The sequence below is a fragment of the Ranitomeya variabilis genome, chromosome 1 (genome assembly GCF_051348905.1).
Source record: "Ranitomeya variabilis isolate aRanVar5 chromosome 1, aRanVar5.hap1, whole genome shotgun sequence".
Taxonomy (NCBI): Eukaryota; Metazoa; Chordata; class Amphibia; order Anura; family Dendrobatidae; genus Ranitomeya; species Ranitomeya variabilis.
Genome location: NC_135232.1, coordinates 303,078,451 through 303,099,344, shown reverse-complemented (window position 1 = coordinate 303,099,344; position 20,894 = coordinate 303,078,451). Strand labels below are relative to the sequence as shown.

At 44.7% G+C, this 20,894-nt stretch overlaps 1 protein-coding gene across 6 annotated transcripts in view; it reads left to right on the top strand.

The window, feature by feature from the left end:
* The window catches only part of ACACB (acetyl-CoA carboxylase beta), a 240,050-nt gene extending 219,394 nt beyond the window's left edge, over positions 1 to 20,656 (top strand). For all 6 annotated transcript variants that reach the window (XM_077295957.1, XM_077295946.1, XM_077295937.1 and 3 more), the window contains 5 exons: positions 7,234 to 7,346; positions 7,452 to 7,606; positions 16,130 to 16,300; positions 18,954 to 19,090; positions 19,277 to 20,656. In XM_077295957.1, coding sequence (XP_077152072.1) covers positions 7,234 to 7,346; positions 7,452 to 7,606; positions 16,130 to 16,300; positions 18,954 to 19,090; positions 19,277 to 19,403 — 703 coding nt within the window. In that variant the 3' untranslated portion in view covers positions 19,404 to 20,656. The remainder of the gene's footprint in view (positions 1 to 7,233; positions 7,347 to 7,451; positions 7,607 to 16,129; positions 16,301 to 18,953; positions 19,091 to 19,276) is intronic.
* Positions 20,657 to 20,894: the final 238 nt, after the last annotated feature.

Below are 20,894 nucleotides of genomic sequence, written 5' to 3'. Positions count from 1 at the left end.
CCAGAGCATAGAGCAGCTACCAAGAGCTTCCATTTAGGACAGCACCAAAATATGGGCAATATGCAGACACCAGACACAAAAGACATCAACCATTAAATGCTCACCATAACCATAGATTAATTTATTGAGTATAGTTTCTGAACCGGGTTCACTTTGGGTATTATCTACATTTCTGGCACTTTGATTGCCCTGCAAGTAACGCCTGAAAACTACACCAGACAAATTTGTACTCCAAATGCCAAGTAGTGTTTTTCTTTCCGAGCCATGCCATGCCCTTCCAATATAGTGGTCTATTGGCACATTTGGGACAATTAGTTTTACATATAGTGTGTCCAGTTTTCTCTTTTTACCACTTATGAAAAATAAAAATTTTGGGCTAAAGCTTGTCAATGTTATTAGCTTTTGAGAAGCATCTGTATATTTAAAAATGTCAATACAACCCTAGATTAATTCCTCAAGGGGCTTAGTTTTCAAAATGGGGTGTGGGGAAATTAATTAATTTAGTGGTGTAATTTCCAAAATGGCATCCCTTCAGACTAAAGTGACATTTTACTGTAATTTTAAATTTTTCCATTCCAATATGCATTAATTCCTATGAAGCACTACTTAAGGGGTTAACAAGAATAAAATCTGGGAGAGACTTCACGCAGTGGTTCAATTGAAAGCTCCTGGAGAACGTCGAGCACTAGGTTGAGATCCCAGGGTTCTACTGAAATCCGACAGGGAGAAAAGGAATGGGCAACCCCTTGAATGAAGGTCTTGATCTGTCAGAGAGAAGCAAGATTCCTTTGTAAAAGGATAGAAAGGGTAGACACAGAGGGACAGTACAGATTCAAAACCTGACTGTAAAAAAATAAACAAAACAAAAAAAAAAACTAAATGTATGGCAGCTGAAAAACAATTGGGGAGGTCCTGTTAGTTTCACACCAGCGGAAGAAGGCTTTTCCAGATATGGTGGCAGAGGAGGAAGGTTTTCTTGCATTGATCATGGTCTGAACGACAGGATCAGAGAAAAAGACTTAAGAACAGTGGCCTCAACAGCCATGCCTTTAAATTGAGCAACTGCAAATTCTGGTGGAATAGGGGACCCTGCGAACAAAAAGATCTGAAAGAACCAGGAGTTTCCACGGAGTGCCCCTGAAGAGGTGGATTACTTCTGCATGCCAGTGTCTTCTGGGCCAGTCCAAAGCGACGAGTATGACTGGTACTTCCTCCGACTTGATCTTTTTGAGGTGTGGGAGGGAGAACTGTGCCCAGGGAACTGTTAGCGCCTCTGATTCGATTGCTAGCGGGTCACAGGATCTGGATACAAACCAAAGAACCGTGTGATTCAGTCTGGATGCCATCAAGACGATAACTGGAGTCCCCAATCTGAGGCAGATCCTGTGAAAGACTGACTTATTTAGTGACCATTCGCCGGCAACTAGACTTTCTCTGCTGAGAAGGTCTGCTGTCCAATTGTCCACTCCTGGTATGTTTACAGCTAAGATTGCAGAAACATTCTGCTTGGCCCAAAACGAGATCCGAGCGACCTTTGACATAACTGCTTGACTTCGAGTTCCCTCTTGGCGACTGATTTACACCACCACTGGTGCATTGTCGGACTGGACTCAAATTGTAAAGCCATAAAGAAAGTTCTGCCAGTCGAGCAAAGGCAGAAAGATTGCCTTGAGTTCCATAATGTTGATTGGAAGAGACGATCCCTGAGCGGTCCATCGGCCCAGGACTGTTAAGTCTTGAAGGACTGTTCCCCAACCGAGTAGGGTGGCATCTGTTGTTACTATCTTCCAACGAAGATGTGAAATGCTCTTCCGAGATGAACTAGGGGATAACTCTCCCACCACTCCAGGGACCTATTTATCCACGGGGGAAATGTGACAAGCTGATCCAAGGTGTAGATTGACCTGTACAATTTTGCTAGAAGAAAGAGTTTAAGAGGGTGCTTGTGAATTGAGATAATGGAACTGCTTTCATTGAATCCACCATCTTACCTAGTACGCTCATGCAGAAGTGGAGAGAACAAGGTGATGAACCTCTGAAAGAACGAATCCCTGGCGTTAGTCAAGTACTTTTCCTCTGGCAGGAAATCTTTTGCTCGAGCGGTGTCGAACAACATTCTCAGAAAAACAATACGTTGGACCAGTATCAGAGACGACTTTGCGGTGTTGATGATCCAGTCCAGATGAGACGTGTCCAGAGTAATATGTAGACTCTCGTGACTAGTGATGAGTGAACCCAAGGATGATCGGGTCCAGTGGGTTCAACCAAACATCTGAAAAAAAAAGTACCTGGACCCCATTCAGATGAATGGGGGGCCCGAACATCCATTGTTTACCACACTGTCATCTGGATCGTTGTGGAACAGTATGGATTATCTTCACATCGGGCAGGTGAAGGATATAGTTTATTACTTTGCCTCTTTTCCAGGGGACATGGATATGAGAGGATTACCTTCTCGTCGGTGACAGGTGAGGGATATGGTTTTTCATTATTTTCTATTATTTACAGGTGACATGGGCATCGGTGGATTAGGCATAAGGTGAGTATTACTGTGAATTTTATTCTGCCTGTGTCTTTTTTTACATTCTAAGTATGGGGTTAGTAATGGGAGTGTCTTATAGATGCCTCTCCATTACTAACCCTTGAGCTTGAGGACAACTGACAATACAGAGCTGAAATCAACCCCACAAATATTACCCCACTTGTCACCGCACCAGGGCAAGTGGGAAGAGTGTGTCTAAGCGCCAGATTTGGAGCATCTTATTGATGCTTAATTTCTGGTACTGCTCAGGGCTGATGTTCTTAGCCTGGGAGGAGAGCCAATGTCTATGGCCCCTTTCCTGGCTATTAATCAGTCCACAGGTGTCCAATCAGCCTTTGCAGGTTTGAAATTATGGTGGGGTCCTTAGGTCATTTTTTTCTGTTACCCATATAACATAACCAAGGGGAACAAACAGGCCCGGAGGTAGAGACAAGGATCGGTCATCGTTCTAACATGCAAAATTAAGAACAATAGGGGTAGGCTCCCTGATGTTAGACATAGACGGCAGAGAGAGTGAAAAGAAGGAAGTTCCAAGGTGAGTTTGCTGGGAATGAAAGCTACAGGTGTGACGCAACCTCATAATGTGCTATCTGTCTCTAGGAGGAAGAACACAATTCCACTCTGTTGCCCCAAATCACGAGCTCTATCTGCAAAAAATGACATTAATAAAATACAACAAAACCTAGGGTAGAAACTGGTTTCAAAGCAGTCTTGTGCCCTCCTTCTGACACTAAGCTAAAACTAATTAGCTTTGTGCCAGTCGATGGGTTTGTACTGCTGGAGGAGCTAACTTTTTTGCATAGTGTCAACCTTCTAGTGGCAGCAGCAGCAATACATGGTTTCCTGTGTCCTCCAATGAAGCGATGGAGAAATGTAATGTATTAATGATTTTGTGCGGTATGACTTTGTTTTTAACCCCTTTCTGACATTGGACGTACTATCCCGTCGAGGTGGGGTGGGCCCGTATGACCACCGACGGGATAGTACATCCAGCGCGATCGACGGCGCTCACGGGGGGAGCACGGCCGATCGCGGCCGGGTGTCAGCTGACTACCGCAGCTGACATCCGGCACTATGTGTCAGGAGCGGTCACGGACCGCCCCCGGCACATTAACCCCCGACACACCACGATCAAACATGATCGCGGTGTGCCGGCGGTACAGGGAAGCATCGCGCAGGGAGGGGGCTCCCTGCGGGCTTCCCTGAGACCCCCGGAGCAACGCGATGTGATCGCGTTGCTGCGAGGGTCTCTTACCTCCTCCTCGCTGCAGGTGCCCGGATCCAAGATGGCCGCGGCATCCGGGTCCTGCAGGGAGGGAGGTGGCTTACCGAGTGCCTGCTCAGAGCGGGCGCTGGTAAGCCTGCAGTGCTCTAAGTCAGATCGGTGATCTGACAGAGTGCTATGCAAACTGTCAGATCACCGATCTGTGATGTCCTTCCCGGGACAAAGTAAAAAAGTAAAAAAAAAAAAATTTACACATGTGTAAAAATAAATAAATTCCTAAATAAAGGGAAAAAAAAATTATTATTCCCATAAATACATTTCTTTATCTAAATAAAAAAAAAAAAACAATAAAAGTACACATATTTAGTATTGCCGCGTCCGTAACGACCCGACCTATAAAACTATATCACTAGTTAACCCCTTCAGTGAACACCGTAGGGGGGGGGGGGGGGAAAACGAGGCAAAAAACAACGCTTTATTATCATACCGCCGAACAAAAAGTGGAATAACACGCGATCAAAAAGACGGATATAAATAACCATGGTACCGCTGAAAACGTCATCTTGTCCCGCAAAAAACGAGCCGCCATACAGCATCATCAGCGAAAAAATAAAAAAGTTATAGTCCTCAGAATAAAGCGATGCCAAAATAATTATTTATTCTATAAAATAGTTTTTATCGTATAAAAGCGCCAAAACATTAAAAAAATGATATAAATGAGGTATCGCTGTAATCGTACTGAACCGAAGAATAAAATTGCTTTATCATTTTTACCAAACGTGGAACGGTATAAACGCCTCCCCCAAAAGAAATTCATGAATAGCTGGTTTTTTGTCATTCTGCCTCACAAAAGTCGGAATAAAAAGCGATCAAAAACTGTCACGTGTCCGAAAATGTTACCAATAAAAACATCAACTCGTCCCGCAAAAAACAAGACGTCACATGACTCTGTGGTCTCAAATATGGAAAAATTATAGCTCTCAAAATGTGGTAACGCAAAAACTTTTTTGCTATAAAAAGCGTCTTTTAGTGTGTGACGGCTGCCAATCATAAAAATCTGCTATAAAAAATGCTATAAAAGTAAATCAAACCCCCCTTCATCACCCCCTTAGTTAGGGTTACCCTTGGGAAAATATAAATTTGGGGGGCTAAAAATCATTTTTGTGGGAAAAAAAAAAGATTTTTTATTTTCACGGCTCTGCGTTCTAAACTGTAGTGAAACACTTGGGGGATCAAAGCTCTCAAAACACATCTAGATAAGTTCCTTAGGGGGTCTACTTTCCAAAATGATGTCACTTGTGGGGGGGGGGGGTTAATGTTTAGGCACATCAGGGGCTCTCCAAACGCGACATGGCATCCCATCTTAATTCCAGTCAATTTTGCATTGGAAAGTCAAATGGCGCTCCTTCCCTTCCGAGCTCTGCCATGCGCCCAAACAGTCGTTTACCCCCACATATGGGGTATCGTCGTACTCAGGACAAATTGCACAACAACTTTTGTCGTCTAATTTCTTCTCTTACCCTTGGGAAAATAAAAAAAATGGGGGCAAAAAGATAATTTTTGTGAAAAAATATGATTTTTTATTTTTACGGCTCTGCATTATAAACTTCTGTGAAGCACTTGTTGGGTCAAAGTGCTCACCACACACCTAGATAAGTTCCTTAAGTGGTCTACTTTCCAAAATGGTGTCACTTGTGGGGGGTTTCAATGTTTAGGCACATCAGGGGCTCTCCAAACGCAACATGGCGTCCCATCTTAATTCAAGTCAATTTTGAATTGAAAAGTCAAATGGCGCTCCTTCCCTTCCGAGCTCTGCTATGCGCCCAAACAGTGGTTTACCCCCACATATGGGGTATCGGCATACTCAGGACAAATTGCACAACAACTTTTGTTGTCCAATTTCTTCTCTTACCCTTGGGAAAATAAAAAATTAGGGGCGAAAATATAATTTTTGTGAAAAAATATGATTTTTTATTTTTACGGCTCTGCATTATAAACTTCTGTGAAGCACTTGGTGGGTCAAAGTGCTCACCACACATCTAGATGAGTTCCTTAGGGGGTCTACTTTCCAAAATGGTGTCGCTTGTGGGGGGTTTCAATGTTTAGGCACATCAGGGGCTCTCCAAACGCAACATGGCGTTCCATCTCAATTCCAGTCAATTTTGCATTGAAAAGTCAAATGGCGCTCCTTCCCTTCCGAGCTCTGCTGTGCGCCCAAACAGTGGTTTACCCCCACATATGTGGTATCAGCGTACTCAGCACAAATTGTACAACAACTTTTGGGGTCCATTTTCTCCTGTTACCCTTGGTAAAATAAAACAAATTGGAGCTGAAATAAATTTTGTGTAAAAAAAAAAAAAATGTAAATGTTAATTTTTATTTAAACATTCCAAAAATTCCTGTGAAACACCTGAAGGGTCAATAAATTTCTTGAATGTGGTTTTGAGCACCTTGAGGGGTGCAGTTTTTAGAATTGTGTCACACTTGGGTATTTTCTGTCATATAGACCCCTCAAAATGACTTCAAATGAGATGTGGTCCCTAAAAAAAAATGGTGTTGTAAAAATGAGAAATTGCTGGTCAACTTTTAACCCTTATAACTCCCTAACAAAAAAAAAATTTGGTTCCTAAATTGTGCTGATGTAAAGTAGACATGTGGGAAATGTTACCTATTAAGTATTTTGTGTGACATATCTCTGTGATTTAAGGGCATAAAAATTCAAAGTTGGAAAATTGCAAAATTTTCCAAATTTTCGCCAAATTTTCGTTTTTTTCACAAATAAACGCAAGTTATATCGAAGAAATTTTACCACTATCATGAAGTACAATATGTCACGAGAAAACAGTGTCAGAATCGCCAAGATCCGTTGAAGCGTTCCAGAGTTATAACCTCATAAAGGGACAGTGGTCAGAATTGTAAAAATTGGCCCGGTCATTAACGTGCAAACCACCCTTGGGGGTGAAGGGGTTAAGGGTATAAAAATTTAAAAAAAATTCTAGCCAGATTTCTGATATTTTCATAATTAAAAGCAAATGTTCTCGACCTAAATTCACCACTAACATGAAGTCTGATGTGTCAAGAAAAACTGTCTCAAAATCGCTGGGATTGGAAGAATCATTCCAAAGTGATTACCACCTAAAAATGTCAGTTTGAGAAATGGGACTGTCAGGAAGGTAAAAAACAGGCTTCAGCATTAAAGAGTTTATCTATAAATGTATTTACTCTGTGTAGAGTAAAATAATGATGTGAACAAGCCATTACATTGAGATATATGTATGCATATTTTAGTACCATATTGTGCTTTGTAAAAAAAATTGTGATAGGTTTTGTCGTACCCGAGCATGTTTGATTTCTGTTCCAAACTGTTTGCCTGCAAGTGAATTTGGGTGGGGGGGGGGGGGGGGGTACAGGTAGAGCATTGTTGTCTGTTCTGTTGTCTTATCAAGCACCTTTTCTGTCCTTGCAGAGGTGGTGTCTTGGAAGCCGAGGGCACAGTGGAAATCCGTTTCAGAAGGAAAGACCTCATTAAAACCATGAGGAGGCTAGACCCAATTTATACCCAGATTGTAGAACAGCTTGGTGAGTTTGATGACCAGAGGCTGAAATGCCCAGTTTGCATTATATACCACATTATGGAAAACATGGAGTTGCATATAATCTGCCACTTGTATGTAACCTCTCTAGGTACTCCTGAGCTGTCAGAGTTGGAGCGTAAGAGCTTAGAAAAAAAGCTGAAGGCGAGAGAGGATCAGTTACTTCCCATTTACCACCAGATTGCTGTGAAGTTCGCAGATTTGCATGATACTCCTGGGAGAATGCAAGAGAAAGGAGTCATTACAGTTAAGAACTTTTTTTTTTTTTTTTTTTAATGTGATACATTTTTATACAAGAAATGTAATTGTACAATAAAAAAAATTAGGAACACCCCACCTAGCCCCTTCCCACCCACCTTTCGTTCAAACAAGAAAAGTATGTTCATGAAACCGTATTAAAAAAAAATTAAAGGTCTGGACATCCAATTAATATACATCCATTGGAAGGAAACCTTGTTGATAAATAGTAGAAGAGTTTCTCAGAGGATTCACCCTGGGAGGTCATCATCAAACCCAATAAATACCATCCTTTTAACTCATGTATGTCCTTCCAAGGTCTCACATCTTGTATAGAAAGCAGGAGATTGACCAGACAAACATCCACTGACGTTTAGCTAAAAACGTCCAATAGAAAACAATCTTGACCAAGTCAAGGTCGAAGAACTACCGTATATACTCGAGTATAAGCCGACCCGAGTATAAGCCGACCCCCCTAATTTTGCCACAAAAAAACTGGGAAAACTTATTGACTCGAGTATAAGCCTAGGGTGGAAAATGCAGCAGCTACCGGTGAATTTCAAAAATAAAAATAGATGCTCCATACCGTTCATTATGGCCCCATAGCTGTGCCATATAGTTCTCTGCACCATTCATTATTGCCCCATAGCTGTGCCATATAGTGCTCTGCACCGTTCATTATGGCCCCATAGCTGTGCCATATAGTGCTTTGCACCATTCATTATTGCCCCATAGCTGTGCCATATAGTGCTCTGCACCGTTCATAATTGCCCCAGAGCTGTGCCATATAGTGCTCTGCACCATTATTGCCCCATAGCTGTGCCATATAGTGCTCTGCACTGTTCATTATTGCCCCATAGCTGTGCCATATAGTGCTCTGCACCGTTCATTATTGCCCCATAGCTGTGCCATATAGTGCTCTGCACCGTTCATTATTGCCCCATAGCTGTGCCATATAGTGCTCTGCACCATTATTGCCCCATAGCTGTGCCATATAGTGCTCTGCACCATTATTGCCCCTTAGCTGTGCCATACAGTGCTCTGCACCGTCCATTATTGCCCCATAGCTGTGCTGCTGCTGCAATAAAAATAATAAAACACATACTCACCTCTCTTGCTGCCCGCAGCTCCTCAGCGTCCCGTCCCGGCGTCTCTCTGCACTGACTGATCAGGCAGAGGGCGGCGCGCACACTATATGCGTCATCGCGCCCTCTGACCTACACAGTCAGTGCAGAGAGACGCTGGGAAGACTGAGCGGCGCCCGGCGTGTGGAACGCGGACAGGTGAATATGTAATACTTACCTGCTCCCGGCGTCCCGCTCCTTCCCCCGGACAGCTGGTCTTCGGTGCCGCAGCCTCTTCCTCTGTCAGCGGTCACAGTTACCCCTGATTAGAGAAATGAATAGGCGGCTCCGCCCCTATGGGAGGTGGAGCAGCCTATTCATTTCTCTAATGAGCGGTCCCACGTGACCGCTGAACAGGGGAAGAGCTGCGGCACCCGGAGACCGTGGGACGGGCAGGGGGAGCGCCGGAAGCAGGTAAGTATGCCTCAGCGCCCTCTCCCCCTCACCCGCCGACCGTGACTCGAGTATAAGCCGAGAGGGGCACTTTCAGCCCAAAAATTTGGGCTGAAAATCTCGGCTTATACTCGAGTATATACGGTAAATTTGAGTATTTTGCCACAGAGCCTCTAATTTTTAAAAATTTTGAGAAATGTCCCTTTCTCCTACGCCGCATTGAGGGACACAGGACCATGAGTGTTATGTTGGTGCCACTAGGAGGACACTAAGTGAACACAGAAAGATTAACTCCTCCTCTGCAGTATACACTCTCCCGCTGGGTGAGATTCAACCAGTTCTTGCTTAGAGTCTGTAGTAGGCACTTGGGTGTGGTTTCAGACCCCAATGTTTTTATTTAAAAAAAAAAATTTCTGTAAATTTTAATTTTTTAACTAATTGAGTGAAGGGGGCGACGGATCCCTTTCAAGGGTCCGTTCTCCCCCGAACCATCAACAGGCAAGAACGCGGAGTATATCTCCCCGTACCCTCTCCTGCGTACCCTCTCCTGCGACGACTGGGGCACACCTAGCCTCACTTTGGGGCGACGGTTTCTTCATGGTCCTGATCTCACCACACCTACAAAAGGGCGAGCACATGGAGTGTCCCTTCATGTTCTTCTCCGGGGCCCAAACCCATAGCTGGACCTGGACAGAGGCCCCCACCTAATGGCGTCACTACAGCCCCATGGCCTCAGGCGAAAGACGAACAGAGGGTCCGCTCCATCCCCCTGTCTATAGGGAGGATGGATCGAGGTATATACTTTTAAGAGCTGCACAACTCCGGCTCTGCTGCATCACCTCCGTGAGTATGAGGCCTGCTAACTGCTCATCCCTGCATAATTCTCCGCGACAGAGCATGCGGGTCCTGGTCCTTGGGTGGAGGAAGCGTTGGCCCGGTGCCAGCGGCAGTCGATCTGTGCCCCATCGTGGCCCCCTGCTTTTCAGCCAGCGCGCATCGCCAGCAGGCTTCATAAATTTAGCTTTTGGCTTTTAGCCGGGCTAGGCCGCAATTTGCATGGCACCGCCGGAGCTGCCGCTCACGTTCCTGCTAGTCTCGGGGGCCATGATCTTTTAGGCAGCCTCTTTTGTGACGGCTGTGGGGGCACACTGCAGGGACCACCGAAAAACTTTCTGCGGATTAAGACCTCCGCCTTCTCCCCTGGGGACACTGGAACAGGACCTTTGGTAAGCTGTATTCAGCCTCTGGAAGAGAGCTTAACCCCTTCTCTGCGCATGTTATACGCCTTCTCTGCACCTGCAGCCCATACTCTGCCTTTAACCCTTAGGGACACACTATATCTCAATCTAAGGAGGCCAAACGGGCTAACAAACAAAAGTGTTTTTTTACCTCATGTGCCACTTGCAATATTGCCTTGCCCCATGCTCACAATACTCCATTATGCACGGATTGTGACCCGGCCTGTGCCCAGACGCCACCCACCGCCGCCATAGACCCTGCTGAGTCTAGTCCCCCTAAGTGGGCTGCTTCCCTGTCACGGTCTATGGCTTCCCTGGCCAAAGCAATAGACTCTCTCCGGGGGCCCTCTTTAAGTCAGAACGTCACTTTGTCGGCCACGGAGGACTCTGACTACGGTAGGGAACTGTCCACCAGCAGGGGTCGTACTCAGTTAAAGGGGGCTCAGGTCTCTAGAAAAATTACCCATGACGCGTCCCCCGATCACGCTCGTGCTTCGGCGTCTGCGAGCTCCATTTCTCGCTCCCCCTCTCTTGAGGTTCGCAGCGCACATGACTTCGAATACGAGTCTGATGCGTCTTTAGTCCAGAATTCCTCGACTTATCAAGAGACACTTGATTCCCTTATTGAGTCGGTCAACAAGACCCTGATTGTGGACGAGGAAAATATACCCGCTCCGGAACACATAGTGTCCTATAAGTAGACTAAACGTGTCCACAAAGTATTTGCCAATCATCCTGAGTTTAAGGACATTGTCCAGAAACACAGGGACCTGCCAGATAAACGGTTCACGGGTCAAAAGCCTATTGAGTCCAAATATCCTTTTGCTATGGATCTAATGAAGAATTGGCTACAGTCCCCTTCAGTGGATCCTGACGTATCGCGTCTTTCATCCTGAACACTCCTATCCTTGTCTGACGGCTCCTCAGTCAAAAACACCACTGACCGTCAAATTGACTACCTTGCTCGTTCTGTCTTCGAGGCTTCAGGAGCGGCGTTCTTTCCATCCTTCACCGCGACGAGGTGTTAACCACGACCATTCACAATAGCAATCTTCCCCCGGAGACGGCCAACCTCGCTAGTCAGATAGCTCAAGCCGGGGACTTCGTAGTTAACGCTTCGATAAATGCGGCCAATTGCGCTTCACAGGCAGCTGCAAATGCAGTTTCCATCAGAAGGGCCCTATGGCTCCGAGATTGGCGGGCAGATTCCACTTCCAAAAGATCGTTAACCTCTCTGCCTTACCAAACTGGTCGGTTATTTGCAGAGAAAATGGACCAACTCATTTCTGACGCTACCAGAGGGAATAATAAATTTCTTCGTTAACAAAGGCCCACCCGGCCGTTTCGGAATCAACAACAGCCTCTGTCCTGGCCTTTTCGCAACAATTCCAGTTAATCCTCTACAACCTTCTCTTCTGGATCAGGACGGTCTCTGTGTGGAGACAGAGGTTCCCAGGTCTCATATAGACCTAACCGTACCTGGAAATCCAGGCCAAGGATGTCTGGATCTAAGGGAGACAGATCCCTTAAATCTCCTACACAATGACTCGTTGCGGCATCTGGCGGGCACCGACAAAAGTAAGCGGCCATTTACTTTCGTTCCATCAAGCCTGACTCTCTGTCGTCCACGACAAGTGGGTCAGAGAGCTGGTGTCCTCTGGATACAAAATAGTTTTCTTCCCCTCCCCTGACACGTTTTTTCCGGTCTTCCTCTCCCAAAACAAGGACTACCGCTTTTCTCCAGGCCGTACATGCGCTACGAAGGGACGGAGTCATTATTCCGATCCCTCAGGACGAAAGGTTCAAGGGATTTTACTCTAACCTATTTGTGGTTCCAAAGAAGGACGGCTCACTGCAGCCCATACTGGACCTAAAGCTGTTAAACACGTTTGTCAAGGTACGGCGGTTGAGTGGAATCTCTCCGTTCAGTATCGCCCCCATGGAAAAAAGAGAGATCCTAGCATTCATAGACATCAAGGATTCTTACCTTCACATCACAATTTTTCCTTCCCATCAACAGTTCCTACGCTACGCATTTTACGAGGAACACTTCCAGTTTGTTGCCTTGCCTTTCGGCCTCGCCACCGCCCCCAGAGTCTTCACCAAGGTCATGGCAGCTGTCATAGCCATTCTTCATGCTCGGGGAGTGGTGGTACTTCCGTATGTGGGCGACCTACTGATCAAAGGCCTGTCCTTTCCAGCCTGTGAGCAGTCCGTAGGTGGTATGGTGGATACACTTTCTTGCTTGGGCTGGAAAATAAACTTTGAAAAGTCTTCTTCAGTACCGGCTCAGCAAAGTTCCTTCTTGGGAATGATCCTGGACACTTCCCGTGGGTTGGTCATTCTCCCTCCAGAAAAGACCTTGGCCTTACAACAGGGAGCACGGAGTCTTTCCCGCCCGGCCCCTCACTCCATACTTTTCAGCATGGGCATTCTCAGAAAAATGGTAGCAGCGATAGCAGTCCCTGCTGTTGGCCTGGAACAGGAACCCGTTTTCTCTCGACCGTCGGTTCCGTCTGTGTCTGCGGGTCAGGCAGACCCTCAGGTGGTGGACCCTGAAGTCCTCCCTGAGCCAAGGAAAGTCTTTTCTCCCAGTACGTTGGTTAGTGGTGACCACCAACGCCAGTCTTCTGGGCTGGGGTGCAGTTTTCAGCCACCACACGGCACAGGGCCGTTGGTCCATTCGAGAGTCACGTCTCCCCATCAACACCTCAGAGATGCGAGCAATCAGACTAGCCCTACTGAGTTTTCACCACCTCCTCGAAGGTCACCCCATCAGGATCCAATCCGACAACGCCACGGCTGTGGTATATATCAACCGTCAAGGGGGAGCCCGTAGCAGGACAGCCATGAACGAAGTGAGTCACAATCCTCCTTTGGGCTGAGAGCAACCATTCGCCCATCTCGGCAATCCACATCCCGGGTGTAGAGAATTGGGCGGCAGACTTTCTCAGTCGCCAGGGCCTCTCCTCCGGAGAATGGTCTCTTCATCTGGAAGTCTTTCAGCAGATTTGTCGTCGCTGGGGGACTCTGGATGTGGATCTCGCGGCCTCAAGGGTAAACAACAAGGTTCCCCAGTTCATTGCCCGATGACACGATCCATATGCCGACGGAGCAGACACCTTGGTTCTGCCGTGGCAGTGCTTTTGACTCCCATAAATTTTTCCCCCTCTCCCCTTGCTGCCAAGGGTCATCAAGAAAATCAGAGCAGTACCAGTGATCCTAGTCGCGCCGGGCATGGTACGCGGAACTAGTCCAGCTGGTCACCGACGTTCCCTGGTGACTACAAGATCGCATGGATCTACTTCCGCAGGGCCCACTTTACCACCAGAACTCCAGGGCCCTGTCTTTGACTGCGTGGCCGTTGAATCCTGGATTTTAGCCCAAGCTGAATTCTCTCGTTAAGTGATCCTCCACCATGATTAGTGCTAGGAAGCCCGCGTCCATGCGCTTTTATCATCGCACCTGGAGAACCTTCTTCTCATGGTGCAAAGCCCATGGATGATCTCCTCTGGTGTTCTCCTTCCCTCCATATTGGAATTCCTACAATCCGGATTAGTCTTGTCTCGCTCTTAGTTCGCTCAAAGGACAAATTTCAGCCTTGAGTTCTATTCCAACGCAAGATTGCCACCAGATTACAGGTGAAGACGTTCATTCAGGGAGTTTTCCCGCGTTGCGCCTCCCTATAAAATGCTGTTTGATTCTTGGGATCTTAATTTGGTCCTCGGAGTTCTACAGGAGACCCCTTTCGAACCACTGCAGGACGTATCACTAACCTTTCTTTCCTGGAAGGTGGTTTTCCTAGTGGCGATTACGCCAACCTCCGTTCCTGATTTTTCATCAAGACAAGGCAGTCTTGAGGATGTCCCCCTCTTTCCTGCCCAAAGTTGTTTCTTCCTTTCACCTCAATGAGGAGATTGTTTTGCCTTCATTCTGTCCGGCAGCTGTCCATCGTATCGAGAAAGCTCTTCACAATCTGGATGTGGTTAGGGCTCTTAGACGGTACATCTCGCGGACGGCTCCCTTCCGCAAGTCAGATGTCCTGTTCTTGCTTTCCAGAGGGGCATAGTAAGGGTCTAGCTGCTTCAAAGGCCACACTAGCCAAGTGGATTCGCTCGGCTATTCAGGAGTCCTAATGTGTCAGGGGCACTCCTGTCCCAGCAGGGAATAAGGCGCATTCTACTCGGTCAGTGGGCGCCTCTTGGGCCATTCGGCACCAAGCATCAGCACGACCGGTCTGCAAACCATTGCATTCTGCAATCGGCAGTACCACAGCTGTAAGCCAGTGGTACATAGGGTATTAGCAGTTGTGTTGCTCCCCACCCAGGGACTTGTTTGGGACGTCCCATGATCCTGTGTCCGCCAAAGAGGCGTAGGAGAAATAGGGATTTTTGTGTACTCACCGTAAAATCCTTTTCTCCGAGCCAATCATTGAGGGACACAGCACCCACCCTGTTAGCCTATTGGCTTGTTGTTTATTTCTTAGTTTTTGACATAGTTTATTGTTTTGGGTAATACTCCTACTGCTTTGTTGCTGAATTGGATGAGTCTCAGCCAGCGGGAGGGTGTATACTGCAGAGGAGGAGTTAATCTTTCTGTGTTCACTTAGTGTCCTCCTAGTGGCAGCAGCATAACACCCATGGTCCTGTGTCCCCCAATGATTGGCTCGGAGAAAAGGATTTTTCGGTGAGTACACAAAAATCCCTATTTTTTGGTACATATTTCTCATGCCTTAGAATGTTGTTTACCTTAGCTATCAATTGTCTTTATAAAAGGAGGTTCAAGGTTTTTCCAATGCGGTTCTGTGTATTTTCAGGCTTGATACATGATGTGTGAGATAGCTGGCAGATGGCCCTCCATTACCTGTTCCTCAGCTATATAGACTAGAATATTATCTGACACTCATATAGAGTATTTATTAATTTCACAACTTCTTTTTAATATCAAGGTAGGTGAGGACAGTACCACATTATGTGTATTAAATCCCCATCTGACATACCACATTTCCAGCAGTAAGAGTCTTGTTTGTGCCCCATCTTGAAAAGGAGTAGGGGAATTCTGTAGACCCTCTGAAATAAGTATAGTTGTGAAAGTCTAAACGCCTTTCTGAGCGACACATACTCCCACATATACTCATTTGTCTGACCTAAATCTCTTTTCCATGTATCCCTCAGAAAATCTGTCCTCTTTCTAAGGTCACCTTCCAGAAGACATCTATACATAAGGATATGTCCCTTTTTTACCACCCTCAGTTATAATTATGGTTACACAGGAGGAGGCATTTGTCGTCGGAATTATTGGCTGTTGAACACGCATGTCTCAAATGAAGATATTGATAAAATCTACTATTTGGCTGGTCATATTCTTACCTTAGCATTTCAAAGGTTTTGATTTGCCCCTCCACAAGCGTGTGATCATATTGATACATTTATTTTGCCAGAAGTTAAAAACATTTTAAATTTTTGATAGATATAATCCTGCAAGAAACATTTACCACAATAGTTATTGCTTTTTATTTTCTTTGGAAAAAAATAATTTCTTTTTTTTATGCTATGCATAAATAAAATTTTTGGTGGCTGCAAAAAATTAAGATCTCAGATTTACAGGTTGGCTTTTATTCATGTCTGCTTACTAATGGCTACATTTCTATTTTGCCACGTGTGGCAAAAAATATTTCTACCTTTTTTATGTAGTTTGGACAGTACAGACTCGTATCTATCATTGTATATCTGTGATAAAATAGGTCAGATCTCAAACATTTCTTTCTTGAACATTAGGATATTTTGGAGTGGAAGGAGGCAAGGACATTCATGTATTGGAGACTGCGACGCCTTCTCCTGGAGGAAGTGGTAAAGAGGGAGATCCTTCATGCAAATAGTGAGCTCAGTGACATACACATCCAGTCCATGCTTCGCCGTTGGTTTATGGAGACAGAAGGAGCAGTCAAGGTGCCTTACTTAAAATCTGAATATCGTAGTTTTGTAGATGTATTGGTATTTCAATCACATATCATTATTAGTGAACCTTACAACAATTCTCTTTTTTGCCAATTTTTATTATGGTCACATTACCGTGACAACTCTTTTCCCCAGTCATGTTTTGTATTCTTGCAATGACTCTTCGCCACTGAGCACAGCACCGTGAATTCTAAACATCAGTTACAGACAGACTATACTGGCAGAAAGGATGGTATTAAAGTTGTTGTCCAGGCGAAATTGATATGTCTGCAGTCACTCTGTGTGACTGCAGACTTAAGAATCCCCCCAGGGCATGCACTGTGCTTTGCACGCATTCGCTGGTTTTGGAAGGTATGTATGCTTTATTCATACTCCCTGCCAGGGCCTGTCTAATAGGCCTGGCTTTGCTCCATACACTTGCATTAAGCGAGGCCACGCCCCGACTGACAAGAGAGCGCTGCCTCACTCTATATAAGTGTATGGACGTGAGACCATGCCCTCTGGCCGAGATTATGTATAACTCATACATAGCCTCCTGTCCCGGCTCAGAAACTGGCGAATGCTTGCAGATCCCGGTGTGCGCTCTGTCACAGAGTGACTGCAGACTTACTGATTTGGACCAGACAAGACCTTTAAGGCAGGGGCTACTTTAAATTATGATCGCAAAAAAAAGATGAAGGTTCACAACTTTATTTTTTTTTTTTGTAAAAGGAATGAAAATGGGTTTGGAGGGCAGACTATCTTTGAACAATCGTCGTAAATGTTTTATTTGAAATTTTTGAAAGCGATTAAAACATTCTTAAAGTCAGTCTGTCACCATGTATTTGCTGATATAGTAGAAGAGAGCCTGATTATGGCGATGTGTCATTTAGGGTACCGTCACACAGTGCAATTTTGATCGCTACGACGGCACGATTCGTGACGTTCTAGCGATATCGTTACGATCTCGCAGTGTCTGACACGCTACTGCGATCAGGGACCCTGCTGAGAATCGTACGTCGTAGCAGATCGTTTGAAACTTTCTTTCGTCGCTGGATCTCCCGCTGTCATCGCTGGATCGTTGTGTGTGACAGCGATCCAGCGATGCGTTCGCTGGTAACCAGGGTAAACATCGGGTTACTAAGCGCAGGGCCGCGCTTAGTAACCCGATGTTTACCGTGGTTACCAGCGTAAAAGTAAAAAAAAACAAACCGTACATACTCACCATCTGATGTCCGTCAGGTCCCTTGCCGTCCGCTTCCCGCACTGACTGTCTGCCGGCCGGAAAGTGAGAGCAGATCACAGCGGTGACGTCACCGCTGCGCTCTGCTCTCACTGTACGGCGGCACTCAGTCAGAGCAGGAAGCAGACGGCAAGGGACCTGCGCTTAGTAACCCGATGTTTACCCTGGTTACCCGGGGACTTCGGCATCGCTCCAGCGCCGTGATTGCAAAGTGTGACCGCAGTCTACGACGCTGGAGCGATAATCATACGACGCTGCAACGTCACGGATCGTGCCGTCGTAGCGATTAAAATGGCACTGTGTGAAGGTACCCTTACTGGGCTGTGTTTTGATTCAATTAGTGTTTTATCAGAAGGAGATTGTCACTGAAGGACAAGCTTCCTCCTGCAGGGTTGTCCAGCCATGCCCCCATCACTGATTAGCAGCTCTCTGTCAGTTTGGATAGCAAACTGCTCTAAATGGTGGTGTGCTCCTGCTTGCATCCAGGCCCTCAGGGACTCCGAGTACCCATCCTGTGCATGCTCAGTGAAAGTGACTATAGGAGCAGCCCTTGAAGAGGATATTATTGATGATAGTCTAATTCGGGGAAAGGAGCAGAGGGAGAAATCCTGCAAGATTTGTCATTGATGGCATTCTATTTGAGGCTCCCTATGCATGCTAAGTGTTTTATACAGAGTGCCATCGGAAGCTAAAGAAAAAAGAAATGCGGAAACTGTAACATACATGTAATAATATATTCATAAAGTTATATGCAACCGCACAATTTTCTTATACATTTTGTAATTAAATCCAAACAGTTCAGCCTCCTCTTTGCTTTTATTCAGACTCCATTTTGATTTCTCAGAATTCACCCTACCTTTTATTGCTTTATGCTTATCTATTAATCAGGTTATCCATCAAACACTATCACATGCACAGCTAACGCCTGTACCATCACTGCCTGCTGTCAATATCCAGCCCTCTATATTCTCCAAAATAACTATTTAGACTTTAAGTATATTTTCAGGAAGCTGAACTGTGATCTTCTGTGGGAGGAGATGTCTAGTCATCAGTAACTGTGATAGGAGATTGTGCCCTACCGCTGGTGTGGTACACCCCATGCAATTTCATCGTGCAGTAAGTTCTGTTGACTGAGATGGTTACTGGCTTCAGAGAAAGAAAACTTTCTAGTTTCACCATGAGATCACATCACAACAGCTGACCAGAAAGATTTGATGAATCTTCAGATAGAAAGAAGCATCCTAGTAAGGAAATACGAGCTGGTCTGTTTATATTGGGATATTAGTAGCAGAATAAGTGCAAACATTTTTTCCAATAGGCTATACTTACTGTAAATGTGTTTTTACGTTTTAGGCAGCATGGAGTGAGATTTCTTCTTTATTTTAGTATTTAGCTAATTTAGTTTTTTCCATTACTTTCAAGGCATATTTGTGGGACAATAACCAAGAGGTGGTGGAATGGCTGGAGAAACATCTACAAGAGGAAGATGGTGCAAGGTCTGCTATCCGCGAGAACATAAAGTACCTGAAGAGAGATTATGCCTTGAAGCATATCCGAGGGTGAGCATGAGTTAAATGACATTGTCGATGATGTATCTGGGGAGGGGGATCTTTATTATATTAAATCTGCCGTAAAGTAACTTTGTCAGATTATTGAAATCATTTATAAAGGTGGGGTACCAACAGCTTAGCTTTTTTTTCTCCTAAATATGATGTAAACACTTGTCTGTCTCTTACTTTCTACAGCCTGGTCCTAGCTAATCCAGAAATAACAATGGACTGCATTGTGCACATGACGCAGCAGATCACACCAGCACAGCGAGCCCAGCTGACAAGACTTTTATCAACTATGGAGAACACACCTGCCAGTTGACCTCAAGAGAGGATGGCAATAAAAGACGTTGTTACGCTTGGCACAGATATCACATGACTTGCCGTCCAGTTTGATTTCGAGACTCCCTACCAAACGTTGCTTGCCAATAGGTGCCTTTCAAGAATGGAATTAAAGGCATTGTCTAGAAGTAGAAAAACTTGTCTGTTCTTTGTTTCAAATACAGTGGCGCACCTGTTTGCAGGTTGTGTATGTTATTGAAGTTCAGCCTTTTTACTTTATTAGGGGTAAGCTGCAGTAAAGCATACAACCCGCAGACAGGTGCGGTGCAGAAAGCAGACACGTTTTTCTAAATTCGCACAACCCTTTTTGTATTTGTCCTAAGCGCACAGCATTTTGTAAGGGTTACAAGCTTCTGACACTATGTGCTTTATGCTAAATAATGTAATTCTTGTAAAATGTCTTTTCACTTTTAATGTCTTTAGGTTTATTATTATGCTTTCTTCACAAAACACATAAGCTGAAGTAAATGGTTCACAAAAAGCTGCTGTTTCAGAATAAGTACGTTTATCACATGTCCCCGATGATTAATCATTCAACCCATTCAGGGAGGTAGTGACGAATACAATGAATACCTCTGAATGTGCACAGTTGTAATCATGTGTCGGTGCTATATTAATATCATTCTGTGAACCGCAAGTGTCAAGATTAACAAAAATGAGGAGACCGAACAAATCACTTAAATATTCTATTTAATTCTGCATACTAGTAACACATGCAATCTCAGGAATATGCCATCACCTTGTGCAACTCTATTGAAAGCCTCATTGTCCATCAGGTGGTTTAGTACGTTAGGGTCAACCTAGTGCGTTAGGGTGAAAACCACTTTGGTTGCTGCCTGGGCACTGCTAAAAACAATACCCATGCTGTAGGTTTGCATTGTGTATGTATTATTCTTTTTTTTAACACAACTAAATAACAACCACTAAGGAATCACTGTATTTTCAACTTACTGATGTAATTTTGTTACATTTTAAAAGAATACTTTTCAGATTGGATTATTTGTGCTTGAATTTGTGTATGAAATGTTACTCTATTACCAACATTACTCGTTTTGCACACATATCTTTACCATCATCTAATTGTAAGGTGACTGGTCCCAAAAATATATTTAAAAAAACAAATAATTGGGAAAAAAAAGAGCTGTTTCCTTTGAACTCTTGGCTTCGTAATTAGATTGGGTATAAATGATGAGTTTTATGCTTTGCTTGTTAAATAAAGACTTGCAAAGCCTGGTTACTGTCAAATCTGTGTTTCTCTTTAAAAAAAAAAATAAATAAATATATTTGAAGATGACAAAGTTAGAGATGAATGAAGCTGGAAAGACTTGGGTATACATCAGTCCACAGTTAGGTAAACTATCTACAAATGGAGAAATATCAGGACTCTAGAAGTGAAAATTTTGGTGAAGGGTTTGTTGTCTTTCAGCAAACCTGTGCTCACAGGCTGTTAGGTGTAAAAAAAAAAAACTAG